The 26275-nt window shown below is 42.1% G+C and overlaps 1 protein-coding gene across 2 annotated transcripts in view; it reads right to left on the bottom strand.

The window, feature by feature from the left end:
* Window positions 1-6658: 6658 nt before the first annotated feature.
* ago3a (argonaute RISC catalytic component 3a) overlaps window positions 6659-26275 on the bottom strand; it is a 32491-nt gene continuing 12874 nt past the window's right edge. Inside the window, exons 2-19 of one of the 2 annotated variants that reach the window (XM_085471936.1) lie at window positions 23271-23442; window positions 22789-22909; window positions 22381-22589; window positions 21071-21207; window positions 17013-17147; window positions 16823-16910; window positions 16094-16241; window positions 15800-15919; window positions 14003-14146; window positions 13078-13211; window positions 11837-12021; window positions 10833-10992; window positions 10576-10666; window positions 9569-9763; window positions 9076-9210; window positions 8389-8490; window positions 7449-7648; window positions 6659-7326 (exon numbers count right to left, since the gene is read on the bottom strand). In XM_085471936.1, coding sequence (XP_085328062.1) covers window positions 7218-7326; window positions 7449-7648; window positions 8389-8490; window positions 9076-9210; window positions 9569-9763; window positions 10576-10666; window positions 10833-10992; window positions 11837-12021; window positions 13078-13211; window positions 14003-14146; window positions 15800-15919; window positions 16094-16241; window positions 16823-16910; window positions 17013-17147; window positions 21071-21207; window positions 22381-22589; window positions 22789-22909; window positions 23271-23442 — 2585 coding nt within the window. In that variant the 3' untranslated portion in view covers window positions 6659-7217. The remainder of the gene's footprint in view (window positions 7327-7448; window positions 7649-8388; window positions 8491-9075; window positions 9211-9568; window positions 9764-10575; window positions 10667-10832; window positions 10993-11836; window positions 12022-13077; window positions 13212-14002; window positions 14147-15799; window positions 15920-16093; window positions 16242-16822; window positions 16911-17012; window positions 17148-21070; window positions 21208-22380; window positions 22590-22788; window positions 22910-23270; window positions 23443-26275) is intronic. The other variant, XM_085471937.1, reaches the window with a different exon arrangement.

Raw genomic sequence — 26275 nt, 5'->3', positions numbered from 1 at the left:
TACTGAAAAGGGTTTCCAAAGGCAGTTTGACCCAGACCTGGCTCCCGTTCTGACATCAGTACATATTAAACAGAGCACTGTTCATTCATCAGAGCGCTCTACGTTGTGTAGCAATGTTAGTGGTTTACATGCGAGAACAGATGAGTATGCCAGTTGGAGATATCAGGGCAGATCAAGTACGTAGGCTAGTTTTCTTGGTAGGCCACCCGACACAGCACAGGCATTGCAAAAGTCACACGGATTTCTATTACGTAAGGACGCACTTAAGGCTGAGGCATGTGTTTTCCTGTGGAATGAGACCTGGTCCTGCTGTAAAATATTCTGGCACAAGGAAAAACAAAACAAAACAAAATAGGAGACATTTAAAGAGGAAAGAAGCAACGCCTTTGCTAAAACATTTCACTGTAATTCAATGAATTTTGCCTTTCCAACATCCTTCCTTCTTTCCCCCCGTATTTTTCTTTAAACTTATTTTACACTCTACTACTTGCTCTGTACTGGCTCAGGGAATTTACATGGCTAACGTACCAATTTAGCAGCTTGGGATGAAAAGTCAGCTATTCGACACAAGTCAGTGTGGTTCAGAAATGGTTCCCTTCGTCAGAGATGAGCTGCAACATGTAGGGGGCTGGCGTCTGGCCTTCACGGGTGGTAAAAGAAGATGGGAGGGTTAAGAATATTTGGAAAAGGAAGGAGGAGGAAGTCGACCTGGAACAAGTCAAAATCCGCCGCCGCCGCCCTTTCCTCCACCCCGCACCCCCCTCCATATTGTTGTGCTTGCGTGTCTAGGAGAATAAGGCGTCAACATGGAAGGGGAGGGGCTCAAGGCTTCTCCCTCCTGGCTCCACCCCCGCCACGCTGCAAGATTGATGCGGACACTCCAGCCGCTCGAACGGACTCAATAAATACACCATAAAATATTCCGCATATATATATTTCATATATATATATATTTAAAGAACAACACATTTAAATAGGACAACAAAATAAAAGTCGGCTCAAGAACAATATTTCAAAATTGGATAAGTGTTAAGACAAAACAGAATCTTTTACAGTTATACTTATTTCGAATCTAAAATAGTTACCGTATAAGAATATCGCAATCAGGCATTACTCAAGCATTATATATCATAAAAGCAATTTGCAGTTTTCTTTCATGTAGTATAACATATGCAGCATACCAAGGTAAGTGAGGTGCAGTGTTTTTTGAGATTTCTTGTAATAGAAAGATTTCACCCCCTGGACTGAAAAGGTACCCACAGAACTACAGACCATACTCGGTTTTTCAGTCGAATCCCTACCGGCTCAAGACGAGGATACTGCTGGGCACTCATTCCCTCCGACAGGGACAAGACACATGGCAGGGCATTGCTCTAAGATGAAAGAACGCCATGGGGCTGCTACTAGGGCTGGGCATCTTGAGACAAGTCTCAATACTGACACTGGCTCTGTTCATTTCATTTCTGAACCACATGTTTAAAAAAAAAAAAAAAAAGACACCTTTCTGCCTCCTCACGCATGTTGCTTTCCCTCAGTGCAAAAAAAGAAAAAAGAAAAAGAAAGTTCTAGCCTGCTTCGAAACTCCAATTCCAAAAAACCAGGAGGTACTGATGAGTGACGTTTGTGACACCCAGCCCTAGCTGTAACAAAGTGTCAAAAGTGGCAGTCCTGACGAGAACACGCCACCTGAGAGCAGGCAGACTCTACCGAGCCATTAAAGTCACAAGAGCATGAGGCACACTTTTAATGACCGACTGCCTCGTTTGGTAACGCGCATCCCTTCGTCGTCTCCTCGTTTACGCTGAGGTCTGGATCCTCTCCTCCTCCTGGGCGGGAGGAAGAAGGGGACTGGAGGGACAGAGACTGTGGCAGTCTCTAAAGTGCTGTGCTATGTTTGCCATTCGTGGGCTGGGCTGTGTCACTCCCAACCACCTGGCTCCGCCAACCCACCCAAACACACATTCCACTGTACCAACAACACCATTGGTCCAAGACACTAAAAATGCACTAGAAAGCAAGAGCTCAACCATAACCATTTACTTGGCATAATGTCTTTTACTATGTAGGCTTAATCTTTAAATACATGAAAAACAACTCTGCATTGCCATCTCAAAAAAACAAAAAACAAAAACCATTTACTGTGAGTGTGTTTGTGTGTGTGAGAGAGAAATGCAGCAACTCCTGCATTGCAATGTGTGTTTCAAAAGGAGATTCTACGTCTTTGATTTTTACATTTCATCTTTCAATTTACAGCACCATCAAGAGGAAAGGCACTTTCTGTGGACTTTTTCTCGCTACCTTCCACTGCAAATATAGAGCAACCAAAATGAGGAATACCGATTGAAGCCTCGAGACAAAATACACCTTTACTTCGGTTAAAAATTGAGGCACCGGCCTTTTAAAGTTAATTTGTTACATTTTCTTCACCAGGCAGCTAAAGACGCCAATTCACGGCTCTCATAAACAGTCGTCGTAGCGACCCTAAGTGAGAGCTAAAAGGACACAGTCGTGAGATTAGTGTACCTTTAGTTTAAAGTCAAATATAACGAGTCATTTCTAGCAGAACTGGAAGGACAAACGAAACCTTCCCACTTTTGTGTAGCACGGCTGTGTGTTGAAGAAAAATCGGCTGCATGAATAACATCTTTGTATCCCATTAAGCATTCGCTTCCACAGGCCCCTAAAAGGTCTCGCTCATGTTAGGTCATTTCTCTGCTAGCTAATATTTGCAAAGCCGAGCTGATGACATTTCAAATGTAAGCGAGGCAAACACATTTGCTATGTAAACATGTGTTCAACTGCCCTCGAGGGTGTAGTTTATACACCACCTGAACATCTATTACAGACAGCAGAGATATAGTGAGTCAATCAGCCACCAAACACACACACACACACACACACACGTCCAACTTCCATATAACCTGCCACACCAAGTTCTCACTGATGAGCTTTGATTCCTTCCCACACACACACACACACACACACACACACACACACTATATCCCTCAGTATTGTCCTTCAGCTTTAACCTTCCTTACACCTTGCTGGGGGATTGGATGAGATTGTACGGCCGTGGAATGTAGACCGAGGGGAGTAAATGTTTGGAACAAAAAAGAAAGAGCGCTAAAATAAGATAACAGGCTTTGCCACGTCGCAGACTTACGTCTTTGTATCCGTGTGCACGTGAAGTGGCTCGAATAAGGAAACCAGTCTGAAGAAAGCAATGGTGGTTGTAATCCAATCTAAATCCCCCCCCAGGGTTCAAACACAAAGGAATGGAGAACTACTAAACCTTGTTTCTCTATTCTTTGATCACACGTGTCTTTGAAATGGATCACCAAGACTTAAAAGAAAACAACAACACATGCCCATTCCTTTTACTCTCCTCTCGATAAGGAGCAGGCATCAGCACCAGTTAAAAGAAACCCGAGAAAATTCAAGAGCAGGAGCTCAACATATCAATCGCCTTTTTTTTCCTTCCCCCTCCTAGTCTACTGTTTGTTGTTACAATAGGTTTGTAATTTCTCACAGCTTTTCTGAATTGCTAAGACATTAAATCCCGTTCTCTGAACCAAACGGTCCATGTTTTGCACCCGTTTAGTCACTCGAACGCACCGTGTTAGACGTCAATTTGGAGTTTCAGCTTTAAATAAGCAGGATCTGGGGCACCAGCATAGCTCACCTGGTTAAGCAGGTGACCCGTTTTTTCTGCGTTAAATATCAGCGCACTAAGATTTCTCCTCCAATGTTTTACGTCTCGAAAAAAGGAACTCCCAGAAATACACATGCAACAGGTTGAGTTGCAAAAATCTCTTTTTCACTCTGGCGCGACACAGCTGAACAGATCACATGTTCACTTTCAGTTACACTCACGCTGTACTGTTATGTGCTTGTTTCTTAGCCTTTTGACCTAATTTATCCACAGACACTGTGTAATCCTGTACTGCTTGTACTTACAGTGGGTAGTATTTAAACTCTATTCGAGTTATGCTTTTTATATGCATTTATTGGAATTTTTTCCTGGAGCTACACAGCCAGAACGCTGGATTTTTGGATGTAGCGTAATGAATGCTCAGCATTGTTTGACTGAGTCTATGATCTACAAACATTGTTTGGTTTACAGTTTGAGGTTATTGTTTGATACTTCCAGAGGAGTCAGAGGTTTTGTGAATGTTGTTCAGTCACAATATGAGAAAACAGGGGATCCTTTTAAGAAAAGAGTCTTAGCAATTGTGAAAAACTGCGATAACAAAGGCATTCGGGATATAGCATGTTAACACTTTGTCCTCTCTATGAAAAACTTTGTTTGATCATCTACAAAAGAAGAAGGAAAAAAAAAAGAAGCATTCAACATCTTGCAAGTTTTTTTTTTCCAAACATCAAAGCAAGAGGCGGTTAGAGTCCACATCCCTATCAATAACAGTATGACAGTCCAAACACACATAACTAGTTTCAACAACCCCAGCACTGTTCACACATACACTATACGTTATACAGTGACACAAGAACAAGTCAACAGTCTATTGCGATAATAAAACTTTGTTATACTTTCTTTTTTTTTTTTAAACCATTACTTGTCATGATACATTTATTACTAAGATTAATAATTAGACTACATTTTTTTCTGTTAGCAAAAATAAGTGGTGTGCATTACATAATTTAAAATCTACAAATATACTTTCGATCTGGCTTTTTAAAAAGGCTTTCAGATACTAGTGAAATCATGAAGGCTCAAACCCACTGGCTTCCACACTGAAAGGCTAGCCTGTGAAAGGCAGTCGAATGCAACAGCAGAGGCAGGACCACACGTCTGCCGTTGTACCGCTTACAAGTTCTCCGAGTAGATCTATCCCGAATAAAATCATAAATCTATAACTCCCCTCAACAACCGCAGCAGTGGAGCCTTCTCGTCCTTCAGTGAGTGAGGTTTACAGTTTTTTTTCCCCCCCCTCGCCTACATATCCCGCCTGCTCGTTTAAAGTCTCGCATTGAGGTTCAGCTTCAAATTCTAATTCAGAGTAGCACCGCGCCTGTGTTCACTCCTGAAACACATGCTTCTGTTAGTGCAGATAACTTTTAAAAACACGTCCCGAGCAAACTTCAGGTCATCAGCATTAGAGCAGCTACGTGGTGACCCGTTACCCAGATACACGCTTCACACTAAAGGTCGTCCACTTGACTCCTCGGCTTTGTTCTGAAGCCAGTCCCAACTTTGGGCCGGTCGCGTGGGCAGGAATTAAACCCGAACTCAGATTTAGGGTTCTAATCAATCTAAAACAAAAAGAAAAACAGTTTGGGAGAAGGCCAACTCTGTGCCCACGAAGCCAGCCCAATCGCCTACAAACACACTGTAGCAGCTGGATCCATGTCTGGTGAATATTAGGCAAAAAGACAACTTGGCCTACTTTGCTTGAATGCTGCTCCAAAGCAAAGCCAACAGCTAACACTGCCGTACAGGCAAATACAATAAATATATTGATCTTAGGTTAATTTGAATGAGATGTATAGAAAAGTCAGTAGACGGTTATTGAGAAGAATAAGAGGCATCGGGTGAAACTTTCTTGCTTCACGCTGTCTGGTTGGTGTACGCTCTTTGATCATTGTACCCCACTGAAACAACTCATACAGCTTCTGACGATTACACACTTAACTTCCAACAGGCACTTGAATACTACCTCTTTATGGCCTTTATACTCCACTTTGCTGCTGTCAAGTGAAAAGCTTTGTAATTCTTAGGAATTAAGAAAAATCAATCTCATTAGCAAGCTGACGATCAGGAATTCTAAAATCATGCCCACTGATCCGAAAGTATTCTCAAACCACGGAGACGCACAAAGTCCTTTAGTTCAAGTAAAAACACGAAAAATCACCAAAACTGCACCTTTTTTTTTTTTTTCCTCCTTTCTTTTTGCCCAACAGCGAGAGCAAACTCATACAACATGCAGGTCATTCAGCTCACAGAGGAGCGACACATGAAAGTGCCTTGCAAGTGGCAAACTTCTCTCCTTTCAAGGACACTCGCTTTCATATGAAATGTGAAAACTGTACTTTTGAGTCACCTAAGTCCCCTAAAAATCCTCTTCCCTTCGTTCGACTGATTATTGCACAAGAGGAAACCATCGACATCATCTGTATTTAGCCACCGTCTTAGGTACAAGGGGGGAAAGGCAAGATAAAGCACTGAGAGAAATGAATGCAGGGCGATTTAAAAATAAAAGCTAACACGATTAAATCTTCTCTTTTCTTTAAGAATTAGATTCTTAAAATGTTTCACATAATGTAGAAGAAATATAGCAACCAGACTCAAATAAACGTGTCAATAATACTTTAAATACAATCCATGGATGGCTGCAACTCAGCAAATTGATATATAATATAAACTGCCCTCCGTTTAAATGTGACAGCTAACCTTCAGGAATAAATCCGAAACTGATCTGAGACCACCAAAACGGCTCCTCTTTGTGACTTTTAAGGGGCAATATCCCTCTTTGCCAATAGGTGGCAGTGTGCTCAAAAGAACATGTAGCTCTGTACAAGCAACTGGTGGTGTCGTGCCCACACACTAGTGAAAAGTGACAGAACAAGAAAGGAAACAAGAGGAAAAATAAAAGACCAAACTGGGAGGACCTCTGGTCAATGAATTGATGCTTCAAGTCCTTTTTTTTCTCTCTGCCCCTAAACTTAAGAAAAAGAAATAGGAGAAAAATCAAAGACAAATTACACAAAAACTGACAGAATGTAAAAGTGCTGCTGCTCAAACTGACTTGAGGTACTGAAGAAGGCAAAGAAGCAGATTTATCAAAGACTATGCCAAAGAAAAGGAAAAGAACAGCCACAAACTAGGCCACAAGTAAAGGAGACAAAACAGGGGACGAACACATAGGCGGGGTAGTGAAAACCGGAGGGGAGAGGGGGCCTAATAAGGGTGAAAATAAACTAGTTGGCTGGTTTAATATTGCATAATAGTGCTGAGATTCTCTCTTGTTTGTTTTTTTTTAAAGCAGCTTTTGCATCCTCAGTCCAGTGTGGGGGTGCCTCTTCCCCTCCCTCCTCCCTGCTTTCCTCTGCACAGTGTCAGGTCCGTTTTTGATTAGGCATGTTGGGGGGGGGGGCTGGGACTTGCACCTATGAGGATCCCTTGACTGGCATGCCAGGTGTGCATGGTTGTGTGCGTGTGTGTGTTAAGAGTGGCAATGGTTGGGGAGAGTTGGTGTAGCTCAGGCGAAGTACATGGTCCTCAGGGTGTCGTGGTGGATCTGAACAGCTTTGGCCAGCGCCTGGGGGTCCCGACCGTTACTCTGACCAGACACATGGCTGCCCTCAGCGCTTCAGAAAGAACAAGAAAGGACCCGTTAAGATGAGTGACAAAAAAAGGGCAATTCATCCAGCACATGTGAACTCTAGCAGCTTCACAGAGCAAGTTTAAATGGGGAGAACGCTCTCCTTACCTGTCATGTTCTTTGTCAACCAAATGATAGCGGGCACGAAAGGCCACCAGGTGGGCATAGTAGGCTGGCGCAGGGATGGAGACTGAGCGGGTACAGCGCACATAGGTGTGGCACAACTGGTAGGTGAGCAGCTGGAACTCGTCAGCGGTAAAACAGTTGTCGTCCCACAGTACATGGTAGTGGGAGGGCCGACTGGTGCCCTGAGAGGGAGGTAAGCATTAAGTAAGATTCAATACGGAACTGGGACACAGCTGACAGGAAATACAGCCCAGAAAACTCAGGAACATCACCTAACTGTGCTTAGCTATATGAGATATGTGTTTAAAAAAATAGATACATAAAACATTAATGCTGCAAGTATAAATCAGCTAACTCAAGCAGCTTCTGCGTCTACAGATCTGTAGTCTAATCTTCACGTTTTGAAATAAGGGACATATGGGATGGTTCCACGCCATCTTAAATATACAGACAGCAAATTTTAGGTACCAAAGCTGTTAATAACACATTTTCCTGGACAAAGCTTCAGCTGCTGCTCTTTTACATGATACTTTAGGTTAAATAATTGCACGATTTGCCATGCAAGGGGGGCTGATAAGCTACTGAGGTACTGGATTAGCAAACCCCTAAACTAAATAGCTCAAATATAGTCAAAACGTTTGAGAAGGAAAGTTTTATTTGCTTTAACTGTGTACTCTTTGTCCACCCATGTGCTTTGCTATGCTGAGGAGCTTCCACTGCACAAACCGCACAGCTATAAGCTTCATGTTAGTTTGTTGAAATTGCATCATAAACTTTAAAACCGCTTGTGTTTGGTTTATTCCTGAATCCTATTTATTACTTATCTACAAAAGTGCAGACGTTTATGTTTTTTTGAAGGAGAAGGAGATGAAATACTGTAGACAAACAGCAACATATGAGATGGAGAAGAGGTTGGACTGACCTGTATTCCAGCGTGACTGCAGAGGTAAAAATCGAACTCGTAGGGATGCGTGATGTCCGTATCCACAGTAGTACCAGCGGGAATGTTTCCACTACGTCCAACCTTGAAAAGCAAAATTAATTTCAGTTACCCTCAATACTAATGCTTTTTGACTTTCAACTTGTTTTCCCCCTTTTTCGCCATTTAAAAAAAAAAAAAAAAAAAAAAAAGCAGATATAGCAGGGCTTTTAATGCACTAAATGATGTCGGGAACTAAAATTTCTGATGATTGAAAAGAAGAACTAGCTGATGGAGAGACCCAGGCAAAGGTTCGCCAAGTGCTTTCGAAACAACCAATTAAAAGCCTAATGCCCCAGGGAGCCTAATGCTCTGTAAGAAGAGTGCGAGCGCTGAAAATAAGGTTGTTACTGGCTGGGTCTCACTCTCTGGGCCTTGAGTGCCACTCCAGAGCTCTTGGTTTGCACTGGGCCCTAATGCTTTAATCGAATGTAATTACAGCAGTCAGCAGGGTGAACAGCCGAAATGACAACAAAAAGGTAATTAAAGAGGCCCATTTTCAGTAGTTAATGTTCCAACATAGAACATAAAAAAAATACAGATGAACACATGAACACACCATGTTGACTTTAAGCGGAAACGTCATACTAAAAGAGCAACAGCATGAGCTGGTGTGCGGTGAGGACTCACTCTCTCGTTGCGGTCGGCACAGAAGAGGCGTGTATGGTGGCGTTTTTGCACAACAATGTAGGTGATGCCTGGCTGGTACTCCTTCTCCAGGCTGATACAGGCCTCACGAATGGCCAGCAGCTCATAATACAGCACCTGAAGAAGAGGACAATTACAATAATATGAAAATATCATTTTTGGTTGTGTGTGCTGCCATATGACCCAACTTCAAAAAAAAGTTATACAACTAAGAAATTTGGGAATACTGTTACCGACTTTACTCATTTGTGATTAAAAGTATTTATGGAATACACAAACATGTTCTTTACCAGTATGCCTCAGCTACAAAGATTATAACGTACCCAAATTCAGTAAGAAGCCAATTAACGTCTTGAACAATAAAATGACATACTGCAGAATTCTACCTGGTTTAGTCTTTTTTTCACATCTTTAGTAAAACCCTGAGTTTAAGATTTAAAAAAAAAAAGAAGAAAAAAAAAAAGTGGGACTATACCTGTCTGAACTGGCCTTCTGAAACTCCATCCCTGTAGAAAATGATCCGTGTGGGCTTGTAGCGGGTTGACTTGTAGAACTGGATCAGCAGTTCCCGCACCATAGAGGCCAGGTCCTGGATGACCTCCTGCCTGGGCCTCTGGACTCGTACGGTGGCACAGTACCTGCTGGGGTGGGCGTCCATACTACCTACCACCTGACAAAGAGTTTGGAGCAGAGGAGCCATTATTAAAGGGGAATGGATTTTATGTGGAAGGGAAAGTGACACATTATTCATAGAAGTGTCAGCATTTCCTCCTCTCTTTGCGTTACTAACCCACTGAATGTTTTTCTGCATGCAGATCAGTACGTTTCAGCCCTGATCCAGGGTCAGTGCTTCCACTAGCCCTTTCTGCCGCCTCCCCAGTCCTGTCCCCTCACTATACCTGTGCTTGACTTGTCACTTCTCCAATTGCACAAACTATTGTTTTGCACGGCTCAAAAGATCAGTTGAGCTGTAAGTCAGGGTGTCTGAAATTTAACGTCTTCTTATGCGTCTCTGAGTTTCTACAAAAGTGTGACCATTCATTTGCTAAATCTGTAACTTGATTCATGTCTTTATTACTTTTCTGTTTGCACTCAGCGGTGTTTACTATTGTATGTTTAGTTTTCTCTCCCAATAGGATTTCACCCCCAACATCACTCACACTTAGAGAATGTGTCTGCTTATTAACATTTGGGTTTAGGGCTACAGCAAGTCTTCTGTTAAATATTTATTCTGCACAGAGTGGGATCGAAGCCCAAAATAACTCTTAAGTGTTTGGATTTATTGTCTGTGAAGACTTTATTTGACTTTCTGAAAGATTATCACTCTTGCCTTCATCCATTACATCTTCTACTACTACTTTCACGTCGCCCCCTAGTGAGAGCTGGGGTTGTAACACCCATCAGAGAAGAGGAATATTATCAAAACAAAAACTACAATTTATATATTTAACTGCTGGAGTAGGGGGACATAAAGAAACTAACTGCTGCAATAGAAGGCTTCTTCCCATCTCCGGCTGGTGGATGTGTAACATCTGCTCCCAAGAAGATAACTGGCTGTTGAAACACTGATGGTCTGTGGATCGAGAGACAGAAAAAAGGATCAAAAACACTGAGGTAGTTAAATAACAATACACCAAGTGTCATGTCACCCTAACCCTTAACGTGAGACTTTATTTAATAAGACGTCTTAATATAGCATTATAACACTGCCATATAATAAGAGGGAGACCACAGCTCACCGTTGGTGAGGTACCAGGATGTTGTTGATCCCTCCCAGCTTCACATTGATCTTGAGGCAGAGGTTGGACAGAGTCTGTGGTGACGTCTTCACCACGTTCTTAACCTGAACACACTGAGTCGCCATGCCCAACAGAGTGTCTCCCACACGCTTCACCTCCGCTGTGAGTGATGCAAAAAACAGGAAGTCAGAGGCAGACGCACGCACACACCCCACGCAAAGATTTCAAATCTGTATTACAACTGAAAAATTGATAGACAAAGAAGAGGGCTCATAACTCCCACATCCAGTCACAGTATTACTAATATTAAGACCAACAAGTGTGGGTTCAGATCGTAGTTTACTGTTAAAATGTTATCTTGTTTCTTTTGTTGCCATTAAAAAGAAAAAAATTCCAAAGCAACACACTGACATTTTTATGCCTACTAGTATCAAATCGTACGGTTGCATCAGTGTGCACGTGTACCACAGCAAATAAGATTAGAGAGAACAGCCTTCACTTCCCAGAATTATTTGCATTACTTTGAATTTTTAGGGGAAAAGGAAAAAACATCACAGTGAGATGCAAACTCTATAAACTTCGGTTGATAATAGGTGCCTGCCAAGCACAGCACACAAACGATGGATACACAGCTCTCTGATAGCAAGAGTGATGCTGGAGATAAAGACACGGCAATGGCCAGCCTCTACTTCGGTTAAGCTGTCAATTTCAGGAAGTGAAAGATCTTGTTACTGGAAAAGTAGCAGAGGAGATGAGACTAACGCTACCTCACTATGAAATGAGATAAAAGCAACACAATCAAAAGGTAGCTGGGCAGTAGGCAACACGTGCCCTGATCTATAAAGCTAACATCTGCAAGGAATTTAATTGCAGTGTTTATTTTGGGGAATGCAAAAGTAATCTTTTTATAAGTAGGCAAAACCTGTAACAAATGACTTTGTTTGTCGGTACCCAACACTGCTCTCGACTCAAATATAATGCCTCATTTTAAGCAGTTTTCTAACCGTAGACAGGAGTTTTTCCCGGCAGGATGACGATTATGAGCTGCAGTCCGGCATAGGTGTTCTTCAGGTGTCTGAACATGGGCTCCACGCTGTCTGCTCCCTGGGCGTATTTACAGAAACACGGCTGGCCTTGGATGGGCATCCCAGCATCCTTTGAGATTTTACGCAGCTGGTCTGTGAAACCCCTGACATGAAGAACGGAAGCAAGCAAAGAGTAAACAATGAAGACAACTGTTTTTGTAGAGCTCCAAGAATGTAGCATCTGAAGATGAGCTCAGGGGGAAAAAGAAAATAACAGTGCCAAGTTTTCTCTGCAAAACATGAATATTGTATTGAAGGCAGTTAGCTTAGTCATTATGTCTTAATGCCCAAAATCAAACTAATGTCTATTTATGTTGTTGTTCATCCTAAATTCGTGTCTCAAAACTGCATTTTGAAAGCCTGAACAAATCTGAGTACTTGAAACTCCAGCTGGAATGTTTCCACAAGCACTGTAATTTCTCAAGTAGGTGTTAAAATGCTTTTAGATAATAACAGGAATGGGATTTTAGTGTTGAGAGTTAAACACTGCTTCTGTCTAACAGAACATGCACTGTTCCACTAGTAAAAACAAAGACATCAAAAGGAAACATAAGGCCTCTGCTACAAACAACATGGCCATCCGCGTTCTGCTCAGATGATCTGATTCTTCTAGTTGGGTTTTATTTGAACCAGAAATTATGAATTTATTGTGCTCTGCAGTTTGGGAAGGCACCCGTAAACAAATTGGCTCATTTCTAACATCAAAGCAGCTCAAAGGTACTTTTTGTAACCACCCTCTTAAAATTTTAACTGAATTTTCTTTCACCACCAGGGGGCACTGTTTTGTCAGTTTGTGTGTTAAAAGGTGCTGCCGTTCTTTTAACTTTTGCTAGCTCATACACACATATACATATATATATATATACACACACACACACACATACATATACACACACACACACACACACCAACAGAATCAGAAATTAGGGTGTATGTTTTAGTTAATTTTGGAAGATTTAAACCATTTTTCAAAACAAACTTAAGTATTTTAATGAGAAAGGCAAAAAAAGACATGATTTAGAAATGTTTATGATGACATATTATAAATATACTGCACGGTGATGTGATTGAGCGTCACCACCATATTCACAGTGAGACAAAAGAACCTACAAAGGAGACCACTGGGATGAGAAAAAAAAAATATTAGCACAGGATCTCACTTGAGGATTTCTTCTCGACACTGCCTCTGTGTGGCGAAGCAGGCAATGGCCCACATCTTGATCTCTACCCCGGTGTGGAACTGCTTTCCCCTCATGTCCCACACGCCATGGCTGGGCGTGGCTACAGTGCGGTTCTGAAACAACACTACAATCTCAGGCGATGTATTTGCGATTATGCAGAAAAACACTCACATTCACGCTCCTCATACAGACTCAACAACCACATACAGGTAAACGCAGTTTCGGAAAATCCACACAGTCCAAACGCACCCATGACCCACACCAAACTTGTACATAAATTCACATTTTGACAAACACAGACTACATAAAAACAAGCTTTTTTGTAAAATGTAACTTTTAAAATCTTAACTTGAAATCTTACTGCAAAGCCATTTGCACTGTGTGCTGCAGACTGTAGCATTTAAGATGTAATTTACTGTGTGCATAACATTTAGTAAAGTGTGTATTTCTGTGTCAAAGGTTTCATTATTACATTACAGTTGGTGCTTTCCTCCAAGATAAACAGAAAGATGTTAATCAACATTGAGGTTCAAGCTCAATAAGCCGCTTCTACACTTTAGCATTAGCAATGTTGTTTGCTCCGTATCCAATGTACTTGAGGAGCGATCCAATCATGAATTGGGTGATCTTTTGGATTCAAAATAATCTTTGTTGCAAATGATTAAAAAGTTAAAATGTCCAATTGACCGCCTCAACATCGTGAACTTATTAAACGTTTCTAAAAATTGAAATAAAAGGCTGCACTACTGAGACTGAACCACAAAGACCAAAAACGGTGACATCATGGAGCACACACAGAAGCCAGTGGGTTAATTCCCCCATAGAGAAAGTGGAGTAAAGGCTGCAGAAGGGGAGAGCGTGTCAGACAAACAGAGAGAATGGGCGTGATTTAAAGGAAGGGTACCATAAAGTGCTCTGTGCTCACCCTGCCGCCGTACTGCAGCATGGGGGCGGGTAGCACTCGCCCCGTCACGTGGGCCATCTCGTCACGCACTTTGAACTGGAACTCCTGCACAAAAGGGTCTGCCTCATAGTTGGCACTGCGCACCTGGAAGCAAAGAGTAGTAAAATTAGGCAGGGTCAGGCTAAGGTAACTTTTGACAGCATGACTAAAAGCCACCGCAGTGCTGTGAGGGTGTGCTATAGAGACAATCATTCTCCCAAAGTTTCTGCTGCTGCTCGCACACTTATGGGGGGTTTTGCAAATTAAAAGTAACCTTTGAAAAATCTGCAATTAAAATGACATATTTTTCTCTCGCCTTTAAATGATTAACACATCACCACCACTCTGCCTAAAGATGACTGAAAACAAAGGGGATACACAGATCTGTGTGAAGTAACAAAATCTGATTGCCTTTAAAGCTCAGTGTTTAAACCTTATACTCAATGTGTTAATATAAAAACAAGTGTTAAACACACTAGGCTATCCACAACCAACCTCGAAGAGCTGGTTGTGAGGTAGAGCCGTAACAAAGTTAGTCTTAAAGTGCTCATATGACGCTGATGCAAAAGGAAAAAAAGACTAAATGAAAATTACTGACATGCCACAAAATGTCAAATGTCAGCACTTCTGTCCAGAACAGGACCCATGACCACAATAACCAAAAGTATTACAGGATCCATTATGTAGTTCTGACAAACACAGATTATCTGCTTGTTTTGTGCTCCTGCAACATTCAATCTGTTATTCCAACCACCGTGTTCTTTCAGTTACGAGAAATGTTGCGTATAATGAAAATGCCGGCGCAGTGACATCGACAATAATTTCCTGTGGGCAAACGTGGCCATTTTGCTCCACAGTCAACAGATAGCAAGACAGGGTTTAATAAGGTGAGGGCAGGTATTACATGTGTGCTGCTGATCTGACCGTGGCCAGAGGGAGTCACTACATAGTTTGTCATCCTCTCTCTAAACAGCATGCCGCAGACACTATAGTAGCTCCACATTAAAGCTATTAAGATTACAACATTTTGTTGAGCCTGCAGTGACCAGATGTGATATAGAAACGTGTAGACCTGCCTCTGCTCACAATATAAAATGAGAATGTAGTCGAGGAGCTTATAAGACCCGTAATTTAACACAAAAAGTGAACGGTACAGCAACCAAGTATCAACAAGCCTAACAATGCACCCAGTCACCCCTGACCCCCAAAAGAGGCTCTTACTTTTGACCTCTACTCTAAACTCAACCACTGGGAATGCATTCTTGAAGCACTACAGAGGGATGAAATGCTCTGCTGGTTTAATTTTAACAGCAGTAAACATAAATACATCAGCAATACATGCAGCAGTATTACTAATAATATGCTACTGAATGAAATTTCAAGCTACCGTTGCCTGATAAACCGATACAAAATGTGTTAAATTATATCACTAAAATATATTAATATTATTATTTAATAATAATGTAGTGTGTGTTGGGGGGGGGGGGGGGGGGGGGGGGGAGAGGGGATAAACTGTAAGAATAAAACTAAAAATTCAAAATCTAGAACTTCCTTCACATTTTTCCAAGGTTGTCCAGTGGGCCAGATTGGAGCCTTTGCCGGGCCAATTCTGGCCCGTGGGCCTTATGTTTGACACCCCTCTTCTCTACTGAACAGACAATTCTTAAAACACAGCCCTTTATTGTAATTTCCTATATTCAAACCGTGTGCATGTAGAAGACAGGAGAGCCGTATTCAGAGGGCATTTCCAGAACTCACCAGCCTGCTGATCTCCTCCTGTCTGTCAGGTGCAGAGCGAGCTGTGGCTTTGATCATAGTGGAGGTCTGATTATCTGTCAGCTTCTTGATGCACCGTTGACCAGCTACAATATTACACACCTGCAAGGAAACAAAAGCAAATAAGAGGCTTTCCTTTTTTCTTCCCCCCCGGGCAAACCGGAGCTTTTTCCTTCAGCTGCTCTGGGAGCTGCCCACCAGACCATCATGCTTGATTTAATAGTTACTGTCGGACCCCCCCATAACTGAGTGGAAATGCAGCTTCTTTTCTCTCACCTCTAGGGGCAGGTAGGTGTGCTTTTGCTCCTGGCCCACCTGTAGACAGGGTAAATGTGGATATTTGAGCTGCAGGTTGTACTTCTCCCTGAAGTACTGGGCTACAGTACGCTCTACAGTCTGCCCATTCTCCAGCTGCAGAGGGAACCTGCAGAGAGGAGAGTTTTTGTCAAGAGCAATGCAAATGTTAATTGATGTGAGCTATGTCAAGCGCCCCGCGCATTATTTCGCTATTAATTTGCTTAATGTGCAAGTGACAGACAGAAGGTCATACCTCTGCAAATGCAAAGCTATTCAACTGCTAAAAGTCTTAACATATTTTTTTTATTTGTTTTTAAATAGATATTTGGTTTATTGTCAGTTTCAGGATGAAAGAAATGGCTTAGGGAAGTAAGCAATAACTACCAAGCTTAGATCCACATGTGTTTTTGTCGGGCTTAAACTGACAAATCACTCTGACAAATCACAGAGATAATTTCCCTTTTAAAAAAAATAATCAAACTGTAGTCATGGCACAGAGAGCAGTTCAGTCCCGACACTGCAGCCACACAGCTGCCTCACGAAGGGATGACTAACATCGAGCGCATGGTTGTCGGATGAGTCAGCCATTATCTGGTTTCTTTGGTAGTGATTCGGTGAACACATCCTCTGGTTTCCCCTGCCTTCATCTCACTCGCACACTGTTCGCAGTGGCTCCTATTCCCTTGCCCGCCCCAGAGGCTGACTCACGTTTGATGGCTGGCAGGTCGACGGGTCACGTTGCAGACGCGGTACTTCCTCCGCATGGTTCCACAGTGCGTCACCTCCACCTTTAAACCTGGTGAATAATACAAAGTGTTACCATTAAGTATTTGCTTTTGTATGAAGAGCTGTGATTCGTGGAGTCCCAGTTTAATCCGATTTGAACTCAACTCGTCACCTTTGATTTCTTTGGTGAATTTGACCCTGTGCGAGTCTGTGAGAGGCCGAGGCTGCTCGTCGATGTTGTGAATATCCAGCACTTCACACATGAACTGGATCACTGGCTGGGCTTTGTAGAAGGCTGTGGCAGACACTGCAAAGGCAAAAAAAACAAAACAACTAGTGTCATTTAGGAACAAAAAAAAAAAAAAAAAAAAAAAATGAATATGACGCACTGCAAACAATATCTAACTGAAAGAGAGAGAAAGAGAAAAAAGTTATATCCAGTCAAGAATCATGTTTTGTTTATTACTGGACAGGAATCAACATCAGAAAAAATAAAAGGCTGTCCAATCAACAGAAAGAACATTTAGCATTACTTTCTTTTTCTTTGCCAATTTCCTTTTTCAAGTTCGTCTTCTGGTGCACCCATGGAAAACATCCAGTACAGCCACCATTTTTACAGCGATTTCGAAAGTTTCATGACGTCAAGAAAAGCTCGTCATCTGCACCGAATTTCCTCTAAGGTGACAAAATGACACCAGCGTTCAAATTCACTTTCAATTTGATGAAGAGAAAGAAGTCACAGGAAACCAAATTTCGTGAGTAGAACAGGTGGTGACACTTCTGCCGTTTCAGTGCACGGTTAGCAGGCAGTGGAGGTATGTGCCAATGGGACACTCGCGGCACTTCCCAAAGAAATTGTTTTCAAGTAGAGATAAGAATAAAAAATAAATAAACGCTTAAGTCAAAACCTGACAGTAAAGGACCAAAATCACCATATAAAGACCAGCTGAGCTATAACAGCAAAGACTCCAAAAGGAACAAAGTGTATTCCTGATGTTCATTCAAAATGTGCATGGTAACCACACAGCGCAGGAAGCATGATTCATGCAGAAGGGGATGTGGAGGCTACCTTGCATTAGCACCTTGTGTATAAGCACATAAAAGTAGCTGTGAGATGAGAGAGAGGGGGAAACAAAAAAAGAACAGGTATGACAAAACTAAAAGCCAGATCAAAGGAAACCCAAAAATGGACACGGGGAGATGGAGAAGTGCGGCGGTGAGGATGAGAATCTTGAGAAGTAATCTAGTGATGCGTTGTCATCAACATCGTCTCTGAAAACACTAAAAACGCACATCTATGACGCTTAGCTTACCTTCCCACGCATTCTGTTTTCATTATCTATGCGCAGAAGTGTCTGAGTCACCGAAGTAAAAGAAAACTTTTAAAAAGATTTCACTGCTCTGCAATTAAAATAATTTCATTTACACTCACTGGCTACTTCATTAAATACACTTTGCTTGTATCGGGTTGGACCCTCTTTTTGCCTCAGAACTGACTTAATTCTTCACAGCACTGATTCAACAAGGTGCTGGAAACATTCATCAGTGATTGTGGTCCATTTTTACATGATGGCATCAAACAGTTGCTGCCGAGTCGTTGGTTCCACATCCATGATGCGAATCTCCTACTGCTCTATTGGATTGAGATATACGTGAACTCATCGTCATGTTCAAGAGACCAATTTGAGATGATCTGAGATTTGTGAGATGGCATGCTATTCTGCTGGAAGCAGCCATCAGAAGTATACTGTGGTGATTGACATGGTCAGCATCAATACTCCTGTAGTCCAAGAAAATATCCCCCACACGATTACATCACCTGCAGCAGCCTGAACCAAGGATTTATGGCAGGACAGATCCATTCCTTCATGTTGTTTTCACCAAATTCTGACCCTACCTCCATTCATGGGGTAGGGTCAAAATTCTGCTGCTGTAGCTCATCTACTTTAAGATTCTATGTGTTGTGTCTTCACAGGTGCTCTTCTGCATACAGAGTAGCTATTTGAGTCATTTGATTTGAAGCAGTTTGTAAATGCTCCATTGATGTCAGACTACACTCAAAGTTACTTAAATAACATTTGTTTCTTATTCTAATGCTCATTTTGAACCGCAGCAGGTCGTTCTGACCACGACTAAAGTAGTTGCTGACATGTATTTGGCCAATTAGATTTTTAACATTAAAGACCAATTGAATAGGTGTACTTAATGAAGTAGCTGTTGAGAGTACTTACACGCACAAAATGCAGACTGTGGGAGGTAGTGTTAGTTTCCTTCGTGCTTGGCTATTTAAGGCAGGCTTACTACTTTGCTTTACAAATATACAATGCAGCATGTGAATGGTTTGCAAAGAGTCGGAGTTCTAGTTTGCTGATGAAGAGCAGACAAGACACTTCAGGTGGCCAAGTGTTCTGTACAAGAGGCCAAAGAAGACAAAAAAAATCAGAGAGCAGCAGAGATGCTCCAAAAGAGACAGCGGCTTCAAGCACTTAGAACTAAACAAAAGCTGTCTCAAGGAAACGCTCCACACAGCTACCCTCCTGACCCCAGAAACACCCACTAGTCTCATATATGTAGGCACAACAGCACAAGCACACACATACATGCTTCTCTCCGTCTCCACAGCAACAAACTAGTCAGTTCCCATCCAGCCAAGAACCCACTTTCCTCCGTGTTCCTTAGGCGCTCTCTCGCTCACACTCACACACTCTCTTATCAGCAGCCCTGCCAGACACAATCTCCACAAGCCTCCTGCGGTGTGCATATGGCAGGACACATTCTCTGCCATCCCCTCTGCCACATATTTTTCCACAAATAACAACAGATTGAAATTGTAGTGCATTGTCTCGTGTTATGTTTCTCTACTGATAGGAAGCTCAAGCTAGAGCCAATTATTGATTTCGATTTTCAACAGTTCTACTCATTTCCAAACAACCCACATTTAGCCAACAGAATTAACTCGACGCTAACAAATCGAATCGGTTTTCCGGTGACTGAACATAAAACAGCAGTTTCTAGGTTGGTTGCGTGACAACACAAGAGCAAAAAGCTCATCTTTAAGGCTATGTTCACACTGCAGGTCTTAATGCTCAAATCCGATGTTTTTGTCTGCTCGTTCACACTACAAATAAAATGTGACAGCAAACGCGCTCTAGTGTGAACCCTCAAAGCGGCCCGCATGCGCAAAAGAAGGCGTCACACACAACGCACTCTGTTTAGACCAGACCAAAAAATATTGTTTGACTGATGGCCCTTAATATAAAGACTTGTTCCTGACTTTACGTTTCCCAATTTTGCTTTAAGTTATAAAGTTATTTTGTTATTTACATATGGCCTAATAATGATCCTTATTGCAGTTTTAGAGAGGAGCGGTGCTTCAAAGGATAGTTGCAGATTTCTGTCAGAATCTGCAGATCATACAGTACAAATAAAATGTTAACGTTTCTCCAATGTTGTCTTCCCAACAGTTTCACTAACATCTACACTGGATGGCCAGGAAACATTCACGATGTCTTCTCCGGCGCTGATAATTGGCGTCTGTCTTGTGTCAGTGACGTAAAAGATGGATTTAATGCGACATGACCATTCAAACAGCAGTCGCTTTCTGAAACATCAGATATGTATCGGATTCAGTACCACATACTAAAGTGACTCAGATGGGATTTTAAAATATCAGATTTGTGCGGTTCACACGGTCATACCATGATCGGATATGGGTCGCATAGGGTCCAAAAAGTCGGATTTGATGCGCTTTCGCCTGCAGTGTGAACGTGGCCTAAGTTTCTCTTTAGACTACAGAAGGTATTCATGAAAACATTAGGCCCTCAGTACAGCATGAAGTGAGCCTGCCAGACCCCATCATTGCTATTGAAACAAATAAAGTTTGACATGCATCTATTAAGAAGCATGTCAAAGTTTTGTCCAATAAAGTCATTACATTTCTTCAAATAAAAAGTGGAAAGATCATGTGCAAAAACTCTATAAAAACTGTAACATGGAGACTTGATATTATAATCCAGCTTCCCCAGCTGCAAAAGTGAAACGGCAAAATTGATTTGTGACTGTAAACAACCAAAAACTGAATTACAAAGAAGAGGCTGTGGGTGTTGGGCATTTTTCAATATTTAGTAATATGAGGAATATGGACTTTACTCTTTTGTTTTTGAGTCAAGAATAAAAAAAAAAAAAAAAAAAAAAATGATGGCAAGGAAAACACTGGGTTTTTGTTCTTACCGTCAATGTTTAGCATCATCTTCCACATGGCAGGGCGCACAGATTGGTGGAAACCAAACCAAACTTCCCTCCCACCTCCCAGAGGATGGTCGTAGCCTTCTGGAGCAGAGAAGAAGGATCGGCCCACTGGAGTGTACCTAGATGCAGAAAACGGGGAATTATAAGTTTGATATTAAAGGGAACCCAATCATACTCATTTCCAGCTCCACAATTTTTTTCTGGGCTCTAGTAGAGTAGCTCTATATATGACTAACAGTATATAAATCTGCAGCTTGATGCAGACTGACCGTGTCTGTAAGGAGGTGTTTTAGCAATTCTCCCTTTAAGCCACCTGTTAATCAAGCCAGCTTTCTTCTGATTGGCTGACAGTTGCAAACAGAAGATTAGAAAAGTAAGTGACTGAGGCCAATGCTGTGTACCTGAGATAGCAATATTAAGATATCCCCTCTCAATTACATCATCAAGAGTCCTAAAGCAGAGCATTTAGAGCAGCCTGAATTTTTGGCTCATATGGATTAGCATACCATGATCTCACGGCTATGCCTGAAAAACAAAAGGTCAAATAGGAGCAAAAGAAATCTGTGTTGAAGATGAAGGAAAAAGTTAAATTAGCTTGAATTGAGAATGTAGGTTAATATGAATTTATGCGGAGTCACATTCAGCTGCTGTTCAATATGGCCTGAAAGTACATCAGCGAGATGAGAGGGTGGTAACATTGCCCGGACCCATTAACCTCCTATTACCCGTCCAAAAAGACTCATTATGTATTGTATATAGGTCTCATTCGTCTTTGCAAATCCTACATTTGCAATGTGTCAAAATGCCAATGTAATACCGGGCTGCCAGAACCTGTGAGCACAGCTAAATGAAAGGTGTCGATATTACCACTTTTTAATAATGCTTTGAAAAAGGTTTTCATTACAGCTCTGGCAATATTGTGTTCAACTGTGCTTTTGCTGAGCCTTAGGGAAGCGATACTGAATGAAAGGTGGTAAGGTGCTTGTGAGCGACCGTGTCAGCCGTGTTTGATTTCCGCTGGGATCGGAGTGCTGATATTAGTGCTACTAGGACAAAATAAATACATTGTATTTGCTATGAGTATCTCAGGGATTGGATTTTACAATGTCTGTGTTTGGTGACTGAAGATGAAGCTAAAGAAAGTACAGAAGGTAAAAGTAAATTAAGGATGAAAACGTTCCTAATTTAAGTTCATTCCATAACTTTATCTGCCAGTTATCTTACATGGTATTATAAGGAAATCATTCAAGAAAAAAACAAAAAACAAAACATGACAGCAATAAGCAGCTCACTTCATGGAGGGCAAGTTTCGCAGTACTACGTCCACTGCGTGTACAGGGTTGGTGCTGATAGGCTTGTCCAGCTCAAGGGGTTCAGGCATGCTGCGGCCAGTCAGCACCTCGTGGAGCATGTGCCAGCTGACGAGAGACACGAACTTAATGGAAACTTTGAAGGGCCGATCTTTCCCTCCCTCTCCTGGGAGAGTGACATCCAGGTCCACCTGTGGGCCAAAACAAAAGGAGTGCAGACAGATTGATGCTCTGAACATCGTCTACGTTCTTTAACAACCGCAGGGATGCATCGTTTCTCACTTAAGGTGATAATGAGCAGCTGAGATTGTGTGTCTGAGTACATTCAGTTTGCACTGAAGAAAAAGGAGCGTTTGTCTCCTTTGTGTCTGTGTCTTTTCTGCAGCTCACCCCCGTGGGTGCCACAGGCAGTGGGTTGGCTGTGTACAAACTCCTCTTTCCATCGTAGACTGGCCTGCGATCCCCAAAGATTGTCACCTTGAAGTGCTGCACCATAGAGTCAACCACCTCCCTGCACAAGATGAACACAAAGGATTTGCAGTTGTTCTGTCTCTTGTAAAAAGTGCATGCCGACAGAAGTAACAGGCACAACTTTACACTGTGTGCTGTGAGCTCTCCACTGGACAGAAGCGGCAGTTGGCAGCTATAAGCCAGGCTAAAAAAGCTAGCATTAGATTTTGCTTTCATCCCGTGCCCCTCCTGTACAACACAAACAATATCTTCTGTGTACAACAACTTCAGGTACGCTCTGGCAAGTGCTAGGTCACTTCAAGCTGCTCAATATTTCATGATGGATTAGAACGAGAAATGTAGCTAATGTAAATATTGCATGTGAGAGGTTTTCCAGAAAGCAGCCAGTGAATCAATCTTACCTGTTGACTCGCCGTGGGCACTTGTCAGGCTTGATGTCCACCTCGTAGAGGTAGACATCCATCTTGGGGATCTCCACCTGGAAGCAGTTGGCCAGCAGCTTGATTGGCTTCCCCATGGTGCCATAGCCAGGCCGCCGAGGCATGGAGAACAGGGACTGGGCCCCAACGGCTCCTGAGGGGGGGTAAATTAAAAGATGATGTGAGGTTGATACACATCCTGGAACTTTTAGCATTTTCAGACCTTTAGTTTATCTTCAGTAAAGTCTAAAAGGTGATTAGATTTAGCAATATACTCCTTAGAAGATATTACATTATTTGCTTGGAGTTTCATTTTTGACACAAGCAATTATTTATTCATTTAAAAAAGAAAGAAAGAAAGAAAGAAAGAAAGAAAGAAAGAAGATGCACGATGAATTAAAAGGTACTTTTATGTTTTTTAATAAACAAACATGCTACACTCAGTGAAACCACATCTAACACTTAGAACTTAATCCTGCATACAGAGGAAAGTCTAGAGATGATGCAGATACGCAGGGAAACATCTAGTAAAGAAATAGTAATGACTGTGTACTGAATACTGTCATACTTTAAAAAAAAAAAAAAAAAGAGTGAGAAAAACCCACAGACATGTAAGCTCTTTGACATGTGCTTCATGACACATCGACTCACAATGAAACATGTGTCCGCCTCATTTTAACTATATACAGAATCTGAATGAGGAGGTGCATGAGTCACCAGATGAAATACTCTTGATGACCAACATATTCAATGATGCAAGACAACAGCTTCTATCATAAGAAATCTCTCATCCAAATAACAACAAACAACAGAAAGACCGCGAAGAAAAAGAAAATAAACAAACTCAATGTTGTGACTTCACATCCCTCCGACATGACTGTCGTCACATTTCAGATGACTTTTAACAGGATCTGCCAACTCAAGGAGGAGCAGGAAAAAACAATGATTCAACTTTCTCCTGGAACTACAACAGCACCGCGCAATATTAATGAAGGCTAGTTGTGTAGCACTAAGAGAACGAAAAACACGTGTCGGGCAGTTGACCTGTGTGCGACACAGATCACACATTTGGTCTTAAGAGAACATGCGCACACCAACACCAAGACCATGAGATGTCTTTGACATGAGTCACTTTGATCCAGAAACGGAGCGTTCTGTTCAACTTAATGCACCACGCTCATGTCAGGGCTATTTCTGGCTCTGCTGAGGCTTGCCTTCACACGGCCCAAACGATTATGCTGATGTGCCAATGCACTGTTTGGATTCAACTTATAATGCCACAGTTCACTAGGATATTGTTATACAAGAGACACTTTTACACAAAAACTCCAGAGAGACTCGCTTTATGCATGCCTCTTCACAACCACTTTTTTCAGTTTTCAATGCCTGGGGCTCTGCCCCCAATGTGTCACTGAAACATGAGTCATATTACGTTTGTGATTCATTGCACATTTCTGACATCTGTGGGTGATACTGGGGTTGAGGGCCCAGCTGAAGGGAAGTTCATAAAAACCTCTCCACAACAGAAACAGAAACCTTCTGTGACGAATCAGCAGACAACGTGAGCTTGTTTATTTACAGTCGGGCTTTGGAAGCTGGTGCTCTCTGCCCTGCTCAATTTTTCAGTTGCTCCCCTGGTGGGCTCTGGAGTGAAGGCTAACAGGGTTGATGGAGGGTAAAGGCCACTTGTTTGAAATCGCTGCTGGGGTAAAATGCTGAAAAAGAGAAGTCTGGAATTCCTGTCGTGGTCGTCTCTCCCACACAAAACTATGTGCACACGTACTTTGTAATGGTAATTCCCTTGGGCCCCTTAGTGAAACTTGTGAGGTAAGCCTGATTTGAGACACACAGGCGAAACAGAAAAGAGGAGGAAGACATGCTGATCAGTCTGAATGAAAGCAAGAAAAGGTGTGTGCCAATTCCACAAATTCCAGTCCTTGATACAAACTTCCAGAAGCTCTTCATTAATAAGAACGCTTCTTTTTTGTTACGGTCCCAGTGAGGTTGGGAAGTATTAGAGGGGTGGCAGGGAGTGGTAGGATTATAGTAGGCAGAGTTGGCTTTTTCTAGCTTTCATCTACCTCTGACTTCCATTCAGTGTGAGTCACAGAGCCACCACAGGCACAGAAACACATACTTGAGCATCCTGTTCCTGGATTATGCAGTGAGTGAATTACAGGAGCAATGATGGGGTCTTGCAGTGAATAAAAGAAAAAAGAAAGAAAAAAGAAACGAAGAAACAAAAACAAAAAAAAGGCATACCACAGAGCAACAAGCTGTGGCATTGCACACACAGACACACACCCCTACCACTTACTTTTGTTTCGATATGAAAACCACACACGGATGTACAGTAATTTGTAGCTGTGGTTTTGCACCGGCATGCTGAAAGAAGGGCCTTATATTTCCCACGTTACACAATTAGTTACCATTTCTGGCATTTCGCACAAATGTCACGTCTTCCTGAAACAAACGTTTAGTTCTTTGAAGCTAAACGTCCCATCAACCTGCCTCCTGCAGTCATGCCGTCGTGGCATCGAAACAAGTTGTGCCGCTGTAATCAAAACACCGGTCCCATCACTGTGGTATTTGGCTAGACGGCCTCTGCATTCTTTAGCTTCCTGTGAATCGCGATTATGGGCGAGTCTGTCACTTTTGCAAATGTTTTGAGATCATGTAATGGTGCATGCAAAGTGAAAATCTCCACAGAAACAATTCAAAAAACTTAAGTTTCCTTAAGCCCCAAACTTCTTGTGCACAGCAAAAAGAAACCAAAAGATTTTTTCCTTTTATATAATCTACTTAGATTTCTGCAGATGAATAAAACCTGCCAAAGTATGCATTTGCAGCGATTACTGCTTGCTGTGAACATAGATGGGACCTCACAACATTACGCGCATGGCAGGCACCATGCTGTGATGCTGAAAATTTACCAAGCATGGCACACAGATGTGTTTTTACAGCATTTTCCAAATAGCCACCCTGAC

Source organism: Copadichromis virginalis, linkage group LG11 (assembly GCF_057382275.1).
Source record: "Copadichromis virginalis isolate Kocher_CV1m ecotype Utaka linkage group LG11, C_Virginalis_male_GT1.1, whole genome shotgun sequence".
NCBI classification, from domain to species: Eukaryota; Metazoa; Chordata; class Actinopteri; order Cichliformes; family Cichlidae; genus Copadichromis; species Copadichromis virginalis.
The sequence above is the reverse complement of the archived record's forward strand: the minus strand, read 5'-3'. Positions and strand labels throughout refer to the sequence as shown.